The sequence below is a fragment of the Gossypium arboreum genome, chromosome 7 (assembly GCF_025698485.1).
Source record: "Gossypium arboreum isolate Shixiya-1 chromosome 7, ASM2569848v2, whole genome shotgun sequence".
Classification (NCBI taxonomy): Eukaryota; Viridiplantae; Streptophyta; class Magnoliopsida; order Malvales; family Malvaceae; genus Gossypium; species Gossypium arboreum.
Genome location: NC_069076.1, coordinates 100135052 through 100150263, shown reverse-complemented (window position 1 = coordinate 100150263; position 15212 = coordinate 100135052). Strand labels below are relative to the sequence as shown.

Genomic DNA, 15212 nt, shown 5'->3' with positions numbered 1-15212 from the left:
AAAATGCATCAATCTAACTCTCTCGATAATTTGAGTGGTTCAAATTCAATCTTAACTTGATAATTACTGAAATAATTTTTTTTTTGTTAAATTGAAGGGTTTTTTTGGTCTTTTATTTATCTTCTGTTATTATTGGAGAATTCTTAATATAAAACTCGTCGGTATCCAAAATTTTTAAACCTGTAGAACTGTAACAGTTAAGATCAAAAGGTTTTGAAATACCGTTTGGATAATTTTCCCGCCAAAAAATGGAGAATCGACGGAGATTACAGGATTCGGCATCTGAATCAACTTCTTCGATCGGCGCAAAGCTTACGAGACTAGCTTCGCGGCAGGAGGAAGTGAAGATTGCTTATCACCAACTCAAATCGCAGATCAAAATCGGTTTGGCCGAAGTATTTGCTTCTGATTTTCGTGATTTTCCTCTCGTTTGATTTCGTGTTTCTTTGAAGAAATTAAAACGATGAATCGCTGTTGATTTTGTTTTTTTTTTCAGGCAGAGGATGTCTTCTCTTCCTTGGCGATTCCTTTGATGAAGTTGGTTGGTTTGAAAACAGAGGAAATGGCTGAAGAAGGACGGTTCACCGCGATCATCGTCGATGCTGATTTCTCTCCTGTAATCTAGAAATTTTGAAAACTAAATCAGTAAACAAATAACAATTCTAAGATTAGGTTTTAAATTTGAATTTTGGTTTCATGGCAGAGCCAGGAATTCCATAGGAATGGTCTGAGTCTCACACCTGAATCACCAACTGCAGCTGGAGGAGAATGGAACGATCAGATTTACAAAAAGGTAGTTTAATACATAAATTTTCATTCTTCAAGAACATTTAAGTACATTTATCAAGTTCAAAATCTCTAATCTTTCTTTTAGCTTATTATCAAATCAGTTAGGGAAAGTATTGTCAAGTATCTCCTGGCATCCATTTTTTGTACCTTAAAGTCCTCTCACCTCTAATCATTCATTAGCTAAAATTTTACATTAGAAAAGTTAGGAATAAGGATCTAAATCCACGAGAAAAGCTTAGCCAAGAATATTGGGCTTTATGGTGAGGTTTTAATACATAACTACCCTCGTAGACTACATTCAAATGTTATCAATGTATATAATCCGATGAAGATTATCTTGCTCCTACTTTTTTTTTGATTTGGATTGGAGCTTCTGCCATGGTGCTGTATAGCCAAAGAGAATATTTGATGTCATTTCTCTTGGGTCAAATTATGTTTTTCATCCATGTATTATACTCATTTTCGGGAATTTAATTCTTATATTTTAATTTGACATAATTAAATATTCATATTATATTTTAGATCACTAATATCTTTAGAAAGATTTTGTTGGTTGAATGATGTGGAATTTTTAAATTTTTTTAAAGAACTCAAACTTGAAACTTCGTTTTTTTTATATCTGTGAAAGTATGGTAATTAAAATAGTTGTTTTCCACTATATTGTCATTCAAGAACAATTTCAGGTTAGCCTCTTGTTTTTCTTTTTAATATATTCTATATTAGCCTACTATTGGATTTTTTAATGATGTCAGTGATGATATTAACAATAGTAGAAAAAAAAATACAAGTTGAGTATTATACACCTTTGTATTACACATTCAATAACCCAGTTTTTTATCCTTGCAGGAAGAAAACTGTGCTGCTAAGGCAATAATAGCAGGCAAAGAATTTTATGAGAAGCAAGAAACACAGTTACTGCAGCTTGTCCACCTGCTTAGACAAGTGGAAAACCAAGTCAATTCTCACCAGGATGACATTCTTCAAAGCCTTGCCACTCAACGGGGCTCCCTTCAAAACCTTTTCCGCAAAGCAGTTTATTATATATCTGCTTTTCATAGTCAAAACCATGACATCTTTCTAATCACGCAGAAGCTTCTTCAACTCATATTTTATAAAACAGATGCAGTACTTAGCTCAGTTGAGGATAACGTGCAGGGACTAATGGAAGACTTAGCTGAACGAATGTGTAACCCAATGGTAGAGTATGTCAAAGGCCTGAGAGCTGATTTGAAGATTGGAACATGTGCACGTTTGCTGGACACTGTGGATGAGATGGAAAGATGTATGAGAAATGGTAGGATTGAGTTAGAGGAAGCAAGGAAGAAGGTCAGAGTAGCAGAGGAGGGGAGGATCAAGGCATTGTGCAAGTTAAAGGAGACCGAAGAAAAAGTTAGGAAAATGAAGCAATACCATGAGTTCATTGCTGCAATACAAAACCATCATATTGAACAACTTGCCTCAAGCAAGGTTTAATTTCCTGCCTTTTTGTGCTTTGTAATTGTGGTTCATTGCTTTCCAGACTAGAGAGATGCATGGGTACAGCTTAAGGCCTGCCACTAATAATTGCTGCCCCTAATAACTTGGTTTGAGTAAATTAGTCAAATTTAGGTAAAAGCATCGTGGAGACCACTGTATTAGAAGTCAGATTGTATTTTGATCCCTGTACTTAAAAAATGAGTAAATTAATTCCTATACGTTAGAATTAAGAGCAAACTAATCTTTTCTATTAAAATTTTCATCAACTTCTTTTGTTAAAAACTAGCATGGTTGATAAAATAAACAGCCAGTTATACATGGGTGCCATGTGTACCTTATCTTAATGCATAGAAACTAGCTTCTAACAATAAAAATGATGGAATTTTTAATAAAGGACAAATTTATTCTTTAATTTAACGTATAGAGGTTAATTTGCTCATTTTTTTAGTAAAATGGACAAAATGCAATCTAACTTCGGGCCTCCATGGTACTTTTTTCCGTCAGATTTAATGATTAGAAGGCAATTTAAGTCATTGTTTCACTTTCTCCTCATGTTCTTTTGAATATGTCAGGGTATCACTTGGTCCACTAGTAAGGTAGAAACAGAGGCAAATGTGCTCGGTATAGTAATTGATTGATATAATCTCTTTTCTTACTGTTTTATTTGTATAAAGTTGTTAGGCGTGGAGGAAGCTAATGCAAACGATAACAATCTAGTATGGGAACTAGAGAGGAAGATGAGGAAATTTCGAACACCTGGGAGTCCAATGGGGCCTAAAGAACTTGTCTACCATGAGAGAAAAAAGAAGCACCATCAATCTACAAGAGCAAGGTCTTCATTATATCACAGGTCAGTGATTCAGAATAATGTGCAAGCTCTGGGTCCAGAAACCACATGCGTCGACGCTCGGATCCCCTTGGGTTTATCACCTTCATCGGCAGTGCAGCAAGTGGTTTCACGCAAGCGCATCAACCCCTACCCCTTCAATCCTTGATGTCATGTAAGTGGTTTGATGATTTTTCACTATTTCGAATTTAAATGATCAAATGGACCCCGGTTTTATTATCCTACTGTTGTGTGTGACCGCTTTTGAGAAAGATTAGGAAACTTTTAAACCAAGCAGTTGATGAAACATGCTGTTAATTTTCATGTTTTAATGTGCATCAAATATTATTTCAAGACCATTCGTATTATATCTGTCATATTATTTCGTACATTCACATCGGGTTTAAATGACAAGTTGGAGTGATACCCGAAGGAACCAACTAGATTCAGCAATATTTCAGATCTATCAATTCTTAAAAGCTGTCCCACTGTCATGGCTTAATTTGAGATCTAGAGTGTATGATTAGTTGGACAGCTAAATTTGGTCAAGAGGTGAGAAGGTTAGTTTGGGTGAAGTGTATTTTTTATTTTATCCTTTATGCTTTTTTATTCTTCATATTTAGAGTTTTTGCTATCTTTAGTCTCAACAATGTTATTTTTAAAGTTCAAATATATATTCTCCACTTGAGAATTTAATATATTTTATTATTGCATATAACACTTTTGATGTTTGATAAAGTATATGATTATGTTAAAATTTATTTTAGTTTATTTGTAACATGTCCATAAATGCATATTGTGTTGATGTTAGTTTTTGTATTATGTTAAATTTTACATAGCTTATAATAATTCGATTTAAATAATAATTTATATATTTATTTTGAGTTCGTGATTTGTGTTAAATTATATAAGTTGTACATACAATTATTCACTTATCAGTATTTAGGTAAATGAATTAATTTATAAATGAGTCTAGGATTAAGTAAATTTGGATCCTATCTGAATCATTGTTAGTCCGAATAATTACATCTCTATTTTTAAGAGTCAATTCAGTTCCAATAGTCAAGACAAACATAATAGTCTTAATATGAGTCATTTGCTCATTATGACCCTATAGAGTTTAGACCGTTTAGATTATCTATTAATTATCTTCTCCATTACACATAATTCTTATGATACAACTTAATATTAATTAAGTGAATTAATATTTACTTAATCATTTTATTTTTCATGAAAAAAATAACATTTAGGACATTCATATAAAAATATTAACTAATCATATAAAAATTTTATTAATTCAAATAGTTTGAAATATTATAAGTAATATATGACGGAATAATTACATTAAGGGCACAAATTCTATCAAACAAATTCACCCTCAAGTCAATTATGAAGATAAACCACAGATTGATACTTGAGTTAAATATGAGTTAATGCCTGAGTTAAACATGAGTTGTGACACATAAATCAGATTGAAGATACAAAGATTGTCATTTCACAAGTTACAACTCTTGTTGATGAGATAGCACACTGCTACATTCCCTTTAACAAACCTGATAGAAGTTGACCACGAGAGAATGGAGTAAGGGAAGAAATAATGAAGTCTTGATGTTTATTTGTGGTGTTAATGATTTCTCATGTTTCGATTACAGTTCTATTTTTCTTGCTTTTTGGTTTATTCTACTTGTTTTACAGCTTGTTGTCACAAGAATCACCATAATCTGCCTGGCCAAAAAAGATGTATGGTTAGCTCTATGTTGTTATTTGTGCTACTTTTGATTGTGGTTTTTGAGATGCTATTACAAAGGAGAGACATGCTTAGGGGAGTGCATTGCACAATGGTTATGACTTTTTCTTTTCTTTTTTACTGTTCTTTTTGATAGACTACTTCTATGCGTAGTATTGTGGTGCTGTTATTTTGACGTTTGTGATAAAAAGGGGGAGAAGTGATGATAGGAGGAGAGAAGAATGTGGATTCTAATTTTCTTTTTTTTTTTTTTTGGGGGTGTGGTGGTTGAGGGAGGGATGAATCTGTGGATTTTTTTTCATGTTTCAATGTTTTTCTGAAGGTTTTTCTTTTACTACAAGTTTTCTTGAAAAATGTCAAATCGAAAAATTGTTAATGTACAAAAAGTTGTGGTTCACATTATGGTTCAACATGTAGACACATCACAGCTCATGTGTTGTACGCAATTTATGCATCATTTCGATAAATTAACAGTTTTGACTTACAAGCTTATTATTTAGCCCTTAAGCTATGCTTTTAAGCAGCAAAAACTCAATTATTTGATTTGTTATTAAAGAAGTAAATTACTAATGATGAAATATGGTGCGGTAATTGTTCATCTCACTCCTTAATCGTGAGATTTGGGATTTAGTTTCAGGGGAGAAGCCAGAAAATTTTTTTAGGGGAGGCCGGATGAAATTTTAATTTTTTATAGTTTATATTTTTATAATTTGTAAAGGATTAAATTGAATTTTTATAATTTTAGGGCGGACCAAAGTGTAATTTTACTTTTACTAATTTAAAATTTTTAAAAAATTTCAAGGGCCTAAAATAAAATTTTTTATTTTAGGGGGGCTGGGGCCCATGCCAACCCCCCCTCCCCCGGCTACGCCTCTATTTGGTTTGTTTATGGGGATGAAGCACATTTTATAACTAATCATTACTTCTTTGAATAGCATTCACAGAAGAAAATTAGTTATTATTATCGACGATAGACACTTTGGTATATTTATATGCAAATTAATAAATTAGTTTATTACAAATTAAATTTATAATTATCGTTAAAATTAAAAATTTTAAGTGTGAACTTGAGATAGATATCATTATTATACGTTATTTTTGGACCAATGTGCGCTACATAAATTTTAATCTTGTGCGATTTAAAACTAAAAATTTTAAGTGTGAACTTGAGATAAATATCATAACTATTTATTAACTTTGGACCAATTTCCACTGCATGAGTTTTAATCTTGTGGAATTAAGTTAGAGGTGATTATGGGGCGTGTTGGACCGTAACAAAATTTTAAGCCCGTTTGATAGGCTTTAGGCTTGGTCTAAAAATGGGTATAAAATTTTACCTCTAAGTTCGGCCCAGATAAAAACATTAAAACCTGAGCCCGACTCGACCATATTAAATTTTTTATATAGAAATAAATTTTAAAAATATAATACATCAAATACACTAAAAACATTAAAATAAATGTTTACTAACAAATTGAAAATAAATTTAAAAAAAAAAAAAGTCTTAGTAACACTAAAATAGGCACAACTTAACAAGCAAATGCCTCTAAAATAATAACAAAATTAATAATAAAACAAGAATTATACAATATCCAAACAATAACAATAATAGTGAAATGATAGCAAAATAATGGAAAAACAATAGCAGTTTTTTTTTTTGCAAGTTCGGGTTGGGTCTTGCCCGAGGTCCGACTCATTTTCTAAACGGGCCTTATTTTTTGTATAAACTCATTTTTTGAGCCTATATTTTTTCTCAAACCCTCTCACTTTTCGGGATGGACTTTCGGTTCGGGTCGAGCCGCCCGATTCATGATCAGGTCTAGATTACATATATGAATTTTAATTTGATTCAATTTTCACAAATAACAATGTAGCACCATTTTATATTTACATATTTCATAAAAAATTATTATATTTATTCAATTTGAAAAATAAATGTATTAATTTATGAGATGTGTATAATAGAATCAAAATTAAAGTTTCATAATACAGCTTAAATCATAATCAAAGTTTCATATCTATAATTACACCAAATCATAGATCATTTATCACATTGCATATTTTATCAAAGTATATATGTAAATTTGATATTTATCGTTTGTCAACTTGAAACTAAAAATCAATTACGTAAATATTCTTTAAAATTTTAAACTAATAAAGTCATCCGTACTTTTATTTAGAATTCACATTATATTATTCTAATTAAAATTAGTAAAATTTAAATAATATATTTTTTATTAACCAATTTAAAATTAAAAGTAATTAAAATTTTTATATCTATGTAACCTTTAGTAATTTATTTTAATTTTAAATGAACTAAATATATAAAATTATAGTCAATGGGTTTAATTAAAGAATAGTTGTTTAACTTACAATTAAATCATTAATTTTTTTTCTTTTCTCGGGAATGTTCGTGCATGAAGGGGAGAAACTGAGGTCTTATATAGTCTTAGAAACTGGAAATCTTGTAAGCTGGTAAGCTTTCTAATATCACTGTATTATCAGAATTAAGTAAAAGAATGTAGTTAAAAATTTCAGTTGATTATTGATTCTGTTCTATTTTGAGTAAAGTGGCGGACAACCATTTATATCGCCCTTGCATACAAAGAGATTATGATTTTTATGATAACGAATGGTCTTAGTTGGATTCTGAAATAGTTGTTATGTTGTATCAACTAAGGAGACTCGTGTTACAAGGGAAAAAGGCTTAGTAGATGGATGTGGCGTACCTTCAGGTGAGTTCTAAAAGTGAAGAATCAACTCAAGGCTGAAGCAGAGGTAACGTGTTATATGCGGTGTGTTTAAAGATATACAATCGTTGAGTGTGTTATGTTGAAAATTTGATGTATTGTGGCTGCGTGTGGTAAGATAGATAAATACTCATTTGGTAGTGAGTTATCCAGGATGAATGAATGAAATGTTGGCATAATGCATGTTGTGAAAGGATATGGGGTAGTATGGCTGAGAGTAATTATGACTATGTTGCTTGAATGGTATGATTGGCGGCGCATTATATGTCACATGATAGGCAATATTCGTTGGCTGAGTGTTTGAGTATGTTATGCATTATATTTATGTGCTTGGAGGAAGTTTGGATGGTCATGCATGAGATTGCATATGCATTATATTTATGTGGCTTTGTGGGAGGTTCAGTTGGATTGAGCCAAGAATGGAGATTCAAAATGGTACAAAGAAAGGTGCGCACCAATATATAAGAGCCCCCTTGTGTGGGACGTATAAAAGTCCTTAGTGGGACGAATGGAAATCTATGGACATAGCAATACCGTATATGTGGAAGCCCGTGAGGACTATCCAAAATGTGGGAAGTCCGTCAAGACTATCTTTTGTGGAAGTCTGTCAGGACTATCTAATATGGGAAATGTTCGCCAGGACTGATGTTGTGAGGAAAGTTCACTAGAAGTATCTTGTAAACATGATTTCACCTTATGTCCGTTTGTATGAATCCGCAAAAAGGTGATTTATTATTTTGGGTAGGCCATTGTGCCCGTGGTAGCAAATAAACTGAGGCGGATATAAATTATGACGATCTCTCGGCTTATTCTTACAGTTTTGCAGCTACCATAGTTGTGGAATTCATTTTGGTGAAAGTTGCAAGTTCGGTTAGAGATTCAAATCTAAATTTATAAGTACGCATGCTAGTAGCACATCCTATGATTGATCCCACTGTACAGGTAAATTGTATGGAAGTCACATTATATATGACAGTTTACTAGGTTCTTTTGGGGACGATGCAAGGATATTCTCCTATACTTCTGAGATGAAAAAACAGTTTATTTAATTAAGTATTGTATCTGACTATGCGGCTGAAAGTAAGGATTCACGTACTGGAGCCTGTTAAATCAAGCACTAATAATGGTTCATGGTGGAGGGTATTCTCTATGATCTACCCTTCACCATAGGTATGACACAAGATAGATGCACGAGTGTCTTTCTTAAGTACGCAAGTGAGAATTCGCAAAAAGTATTTCGTAAAGAACAGCGAAAGGGTCCGCAAGGAAAATTATGGAAGAAAGGATTGGCGGAAATTACCCGCCAACATACTAACGTCTCTACCTTGGCATTCTTGATTATGCCTCAACGAAATATCACTAATGGAACCTATTCAGTTAAGGCTACGCAAGCAAGATTTGATGGATATGCTCTTACACCGGCAAGCCATGTGGTTTTCGAATAACAAATTGCTAATTCAATAAATGTTATGTCAACGTCAGGTATGAATTACTTACTAGGGTCAATCGAACATACCATTATGTTGCTATGAATTGCAAGTAAAAAGAGGAATTTGAGAGTTTAAGAAGGTATCAAGCCAAAATCCGCCGAGCTATGACAGATTGTCTCTTAATCGTAGTCTGCATACGATGGGACAGCCTTAAGGCAAAGCCTCAGGTCTTAGATGTAATTTTAACTAGCTGCATCTAGAAGGTCTCTTTCCAGCTTAGTCAAATGATCAGTATGTTGAAGATTACTTGTAAAATATCAGAGGTTCTAGCATAATTGGAAGTAAATTCACGTCCACTGCAAGGTTCATTAAATAATTGAGATTCTATAATACTCATACTACGTGATTATAAAACTCGATTGCATATGGCAGGAATGATTAGACAATCGTGTTCTATTATAGATTGCATTAAGTTCAAATGGCGGAAGAGAAATACATATAAACATGTTACTAATCAAGAATGTGTTAGAAATTTCGGATCTTGAGCGTAGCACCTCATAGTTCGGATCTGACGATTGGATCGGACATAGGATGTTACAATTATAACAGTAGATATATATAACAGTAGAGCTTCAACCAATACTTGTAACGTCCAAAAAAAGGGAAAACATTAAAAATTTTGAGCATTCTTGAGCTATACGTTTTCCCCTGATTCAATAAAATCCAGATTCCGTACTGGTTTGTCGATACTGTATAAGTTTAGCTTCAGAATCAAAAACATGTTCATTGACCAACTCCTCTTCTTGGATGAGTTGCAAGACTTCAGTTCAAAAGCAAAAACGAGGATCAAGCAGCAACAGAGCAAAACGAGAGCAAATGCGGAAGTTGCTCTCTCATGGGAACGAACATGCTGTCAGATACAGAAAGGTACTTCTACATTTTGTGCAGTCCGATTTGAAGATCAGAAGATATGGAAATGAGAAGGGGTAAAGAGTGATGCCATACAGCTTTGAAGACTCGTCTGTGATGAGCTCGGATTGATTGGGATGGCTTGCAAGCATTGTACCTAATATCGAAAATGTGAATATCAGGATCAGCTGAACCTGATGAGAGGTATAAACCATCAGGAGACCAAGCTTGATTGATAAGAGCCGAATGAGATTCACTGCTTTCTTGTTTCCACCCAAATGAATGCAGTTCGGCATACATCGATCTAATATCATAAAGCCGGAGCTGCTTTTCATGGACCCTGTAAAAAGATACATCACATTGTTTAAAACTTTGGAAGGTAAAGTTATATTACTCTCTTAACAATATATGCCTCGCAATATGTATTCGGAGGGTCATATTACTATACCTATATCCGAATATGCATAGGATACAAGCACTTCCATGAGCAACAATAGGCCAAAAATATCCAAGATTTAGATAGGTATAAATACTATAAAAGTTCTTGTACTAAGAGTCAAATTACATTTTGCCCCCTTTACTCAAAAAAATGAGCAAAATTAGTCCTTATACATTAGTATTAAAGAGAAAACCAGTCCTTCTCTATCAAAAATTTCATACATTTCTATGTTTAAAAACTAGTATGGTTAACGGAATAACCAAACTGTTACACATGGTGTACCGTACATACCACATTCTAACGTACAGGGACCAATTTTTAACAATAGAAATAGATGGAATTTTTAATAGAAAAATCAGTTTGCTCTTCGATCTAACATATAGGGACTATTTTACTCATTTTTTGAGTAAAGAGAGCAAAACACAATCTAACTTCCAATACAAGGGCTTCCATAGTACTTTTAATAACTTAGATATTTTAAATTACGAACTGCAAAACTGATTACAATACCACAATTATGCATAACAGCCCGAGTGCCTAACTCAAATGTATCCAAAATGAAGGTTCTAGGAATATGGTTTGAAGTGTTACGGGTTTATTTCATTACCAATATTCAAAAAGCACGAAAGGTTAATGGTCAACAAACATAAAGAAGCTTTTCTGGTCACAGAATAGATGTTTCTTACCCAGTTTGAATCATGAATAGATTGAAGTCACAAGGATTTGGTATAACACTCATGCATTTACTTTCTATTAGATGCTTGAAGTCTACACCTCCAGCAAGCACATCAAACCCGACAATTCTTTTATCAGCCCCGGCAGAAAGTACAATCTGCTTTTGCTGCATCCCTGCAACTCCCATGACAGCAGAAGAATGTAGAGTTCTATGTAAGGTCTTTGGCTTCCATACGTTCTCATCTTGCTCACCCCAAAGCACCACCGCATGATCACTGCCACCAGTGACAAAACAGGTATCTTCCCAGGGCGTGAATGTTATGCTGTTGATGATACCTTTAACATGAGGCTTATCCTCTAAGTACGTTACATTGGATCTCTGTCATTGCACATGCAAGAAAAACGATAGTTGACTTTATATAAAGATAGTCCCCTACTAAAATGGAAAACAACTGTTCTTACTAAAAGAATTACAGGTTATATTGTTCTTAGGTAAAAATACCATGGAGGCTCTTCTATTTTGCATTTTGCTTTCTTTACTCAAAATTTGAGTAAATTAGTCCCTGTCCATTAGATAAAAAGCAATCTGGTCTTTTCTGTTAAGAATTCCATCCATTTCTATTATTAAAAACTAGCATGGATGACAGAATAACCAAACAGAGAAATGTGATGTGTCACATGTACCTTATGCTGACATACAAGGGTCAGTTTCTAACAATAGAAATTGATAAAATTTTTAACAGAAGGACCAATTTACTTTTTTATCTAATGTACAGGGACTAATTTGCCAAATTTTTAGTAGAAGAGGCAAAATGCTATCCAGCTTCTAGTACAAGAGCCTTCATGATACTTTTACCATCTTCCATAGTCTCAATACATCCAAGAATATATTAATTCGAAATAAATTCATATATATATATAACACTTACCCCTTCTGTTTTCTTAAGATTTAGTACCGATATCTGAGAAACACCTGCATCTGCAGTGTATACAGAAAAAAGGCTGTTTCGATGTGGATGCCACGCTATATCTTCTGGCCATCTTCTCTCTCCCGACGATACACAACTTGTGGTACTAAGCAAAGAAGCTGATGATCTGAAGTTCAATGCAAATAAACAAAAAAAGAACAAGAAAACCTTAGGTCTCAATTGATACAATTGATAAATATATTTGCAATAAGCACCAAATCACAGCCTGATCTAAACATGTCAGTTCTTCAATTTACTCATAAATGTCATCAAAGCAAAAAGTAAGAAAAATTAATGAACATGCCACTCACAGCCTAAATCAATAAAAGTACCATAGAAGCCCTTGTATTGAGAGTCAGATTGCCTTCTACCCCCCTTTACTAAAAAAACTGGACAAATTAGTCCCTATACATTAAATCAAAGAGTAAACCGGTCCCTTCTAATAAAAATTCCATCCATTCCAACTGTTAAAAGCCAGCATGGGTGATGAAATAACCAAACAATTACACGTGGTGTGTCACAAGTACCTAATGCTAACATACAGGACCAGTTTTTAACAATAAAAAAGAATAGAATTATTAACAATATGACAAATTTGCTATTTGATCTAACGTACAGGGACTAATTTGCCTATTTTTTGAGTAAAGGGGGCAAAATGCGATCCGACTCCTAGTACAAGGGCCTCCATGGTACTTTTACCTGCCTAAATCATAACATGAAGGGGAGGAAAAAGGATCAATGAATCATACCGATAAATTTCAGAAGAGCTCAGCCTAAAATCAACCTGATATTGTATTTTCCATAGAGAGTTAGAAGATAAACCACTCATTTCAAAAATGGTGCATACAATTTAAGCCTTAACCACAATTATCCTTTTCCTCCATTTCACATGCTCTAACCACACTAACCTTATCATGCTAGCTAAGGTACTTAAAAGACAACCCTCCCCTTTTACCCTAGGGCAGAAGAAATGTCACAGTTAACACCTTTCGGCAAAATGAATGCTTCACTACGTCTATCAAATGTATCATATTCATAATCCATCATGGATATAAAGATAAACCCATGTATCAAATGCATACCATGATATAATTTGAAGATCAATTATATGAAAATTTTGCCTTAACTCACCCTCTACCTTGAATTTGCCACAAGTTGACTAATCCATCCAAAGCACTGCACGTGATACAAGACACTAGAAAAAATAAGATCCATAGAATATAAAGAAACTATAGAATTTTGCATGCTTAATAGTTCAAACAATGAAGTGTATTGGGCCTTCGATCATGCTCCTAAAACAAAAGTTTTCTCATAATGAAAGGCATACCTTCCGTCTCAATTATTAAAAAAACATACCTGGTTACAAAAAGCTGATCATTCACCGGACACACAGCAACACTTCTCAACTTTCTTTTGTGCTGACTTGGGATCAAATTGCTTGAATAGGATCTGATTAATGTTGGTGAAGAGCTACTTTCAACCAAGGGAATCAAGTCCTTGTGTTCCTTTTTTTCTATAGAGAAGGAAGTTTGTAATGTTCAAGTAAAATCCAACATTGAAATAAGTAATCAAAATCTAGTTCAAGGTGATTGCCTTACCAAACTTCCTTTTAGTTCCTCCATCTTTAATTTCAACAACTTCCACATCTGTAGTAGAACTTGTATTAGATTTCTTAGCTCTTTTTCTTACAGCCCTATTAGAGGCAGCAGTTTCTTCGAGATCAATGATAGTTTTCGCAACTAACTCTTCCGGTTTTATAGGTTGTGAAATCTTGGGACTTACGTTAGGTATTATGAGTTCCGTTTTTGGTTGCAATAGGTTTTCAGAACCTATATTTATATGTTCAGGACTGACTATTCTCTGCTCTACCGTCACCCTTTTAGTAGCCAACAACGAAGCATTAGATGATGTCAGGAAACGTCGACCTCGAAGGCGAGCCAATTTAGATTGTGAATCTTGAAACCTCTCCTCAGCTTCAAGAAGCTATGTTTCAAAAAAGCAAGAAGAATAAAACAATAAAACAAGGCAATCTGATATAAATGCACAGTAAAAGTACTACAGAGGCCTAGTCTGATTGCATTTTGTCCCCTTTACTCAAAAAATAGGCAAATTAATACTTGTAAGTTAGATCAAAGAGCAAATTAGTCCTTTTTGTTAAAGATTTCATCCATTTATAGTGTTAAAAATTGGCATGGCTAACAGAATAACCAGACAATTATAAACCAATTTTTAACAGAAAAAATAGATGAAATTTTTATTAGAAGGACCAATTTACTCCATGATCTAAGTACAGGGACTAATTTGCCCTTCTTTTAGTAGAAGAGGCAAAATACAATCCGAGGGCCTCCATAGTACATTTATCTCATTACAATTTACAACACACTTGCCAACAAGATAAAAGAAACAACATTATTAGCAAGCAATTTGGTTCACTAACAGTATGCCTCTAAACAACATGATAATCTCATAAACCCCATAATAAAATATTTAACAAACAATGAAAAGAGAGTTTCTTTGTATTCTACTACTGATAACAGCCTATAAAAAGTGGTAAATTTTATCAGATTGGTCCTTTCACTTCAATGTCACTTATTTAAACTTTTGTTTCTCAAAAGAGAAGGCATTAAAGCGTACATAGTAAAATGGAAAGAAAAAAATTAAAAATATGAAAAATCGAAAGAGAAAAAACTACTTTTTTTCATCTATTGTTTAGTAAAATTGAAAAATGAGAAGAAAAAAAATTAAAATATTTAACTTACATTTGTCATTTTTCCCCTTTTATTATTCCAATTTAAGATTTATTTATTTTTACACAAAAAAAATTATTTTTCCACAGAAGACACTCAAAAATCATTTTCCACCAAAACAAAAAAATGAAGGAAGGAAGAACCTGAGATTTGTAATAGGAGACACGTTGGCGAAGAAGTTCAACTTCTTTGGCGCGATGTTCCACTAAAGCCACTAATGCTTCTTCTTGCTCTACTAAGTCGTTTTTGTCTTCTTCATATACTTCTTCTTGCTTAACTCTCTTTGAAATCATTGAACCGTCACTCATTTCTTTTCACTTCTTCTTCACCTCACAGTGCCACACCTTCTCGGCTTCCTCAACCCCAAAACCCCTTTGGTGTTCCTTTTCATTCAAGTTCACATATTAGGGCGCGTTCTTGGCGTTAAAAGGGTCTAATTTTTAAATGTGTAATTTT

At 33.3% G+C, this 15212-nt stretch overlaps 2 protein-coding genes across 2 annotated transcripts; one reads left to right on the top strand and one right to left on the bottom strand.

Moving 5' to 3' along the window:
• Nucleotides 1–151: 151 nt before the first annotated feature.
• On the top strand, nt 152–3398 carry LOC108487291 (uncharacterized). The gene is made up of 5 exons (XM_017791596.2): nt 152–395; nt 497–616; nt 704–793; nt 1636–2256; nt 2940–3398. The coding sequence occupies exons 1-5, from the start codon at nt 249–251 to the stop codon at nt 3258–3260; spliced, it is 1299 nt and encodes a 432-aa protein (XP_017647085.1). The 5' UTR covers nt 152–248; the 3' UTR covers nt 3261–3398.
• A 6058-nt stretch (nt 3399–9456) lies between these two features.
• On the bottom strand, nt 9457–15198 carry LOC108471128 (uncharacterized). Its single transcript, XM_017772722.2, has 7 exons — nt 14900–15198; nt 13608–13992; nt 13366–13522; nt 13141–13185; nt 11971–12136; nt 11053–11420; nt 9457–10267 (listed from the first exon to the last, which is right to left on the bottom strand). Exons 1-7 carry the CDS (start codon nt 15062–15064, stop codon nt 9952–9954), a joined length of 1602 nt encoding a protein of 533 aa, XP_017628211.1. The 5' UTR covers nt 15065–15198; the 3' UTR covers nt 9457–9951.
• Nucleotides 15199–15212: the final 14 nt, after the last annotated feature.

Coding starts and splice junctions, on each gene's coding strand:
- LOC108471128 (XM_017772722.2), bottom strand. CDS start 15,064: ATGAGTGACGGTTCAATGATTTCAAAGAGAGTTAAGCAAGAAGAAGTA. Junction 12,137..13,140: donor TGGCAAATTCAAGGTAGAGG/GTGAGTTAAGGC, acceptor ATTGAACTTCAG/ATCATCAGCTTCTTTGCTTA. Junction 11,421..11,970: donor ATCTTAAGAAAACAGAAGGG/GTAAGTGTTATA, acceptor GTGCAATGACAG/AGATCCAATGTAACGTACTT.
- LOC108487291 (XM_017791596.2), top strand. CDS start 249: ATGGAGAATCGACGGAGATTACAGGATTCGGCATCTGAATCAACTTCT. Junction 396..496: donor TCAAAATCGGTTTGGCCGAA/GTATTTGCTTCT, acceptor TTTTTTTTTCAG/GCAGAGGATGTCTTCTCTTC. Junction 2,257..2,939: donor AACAACTTGCCTCAAGCAAG/GTTTAATTTCCT, acceptor ATTTGTATAAAG/TTGTTAGGCGTGGAGGAAGC.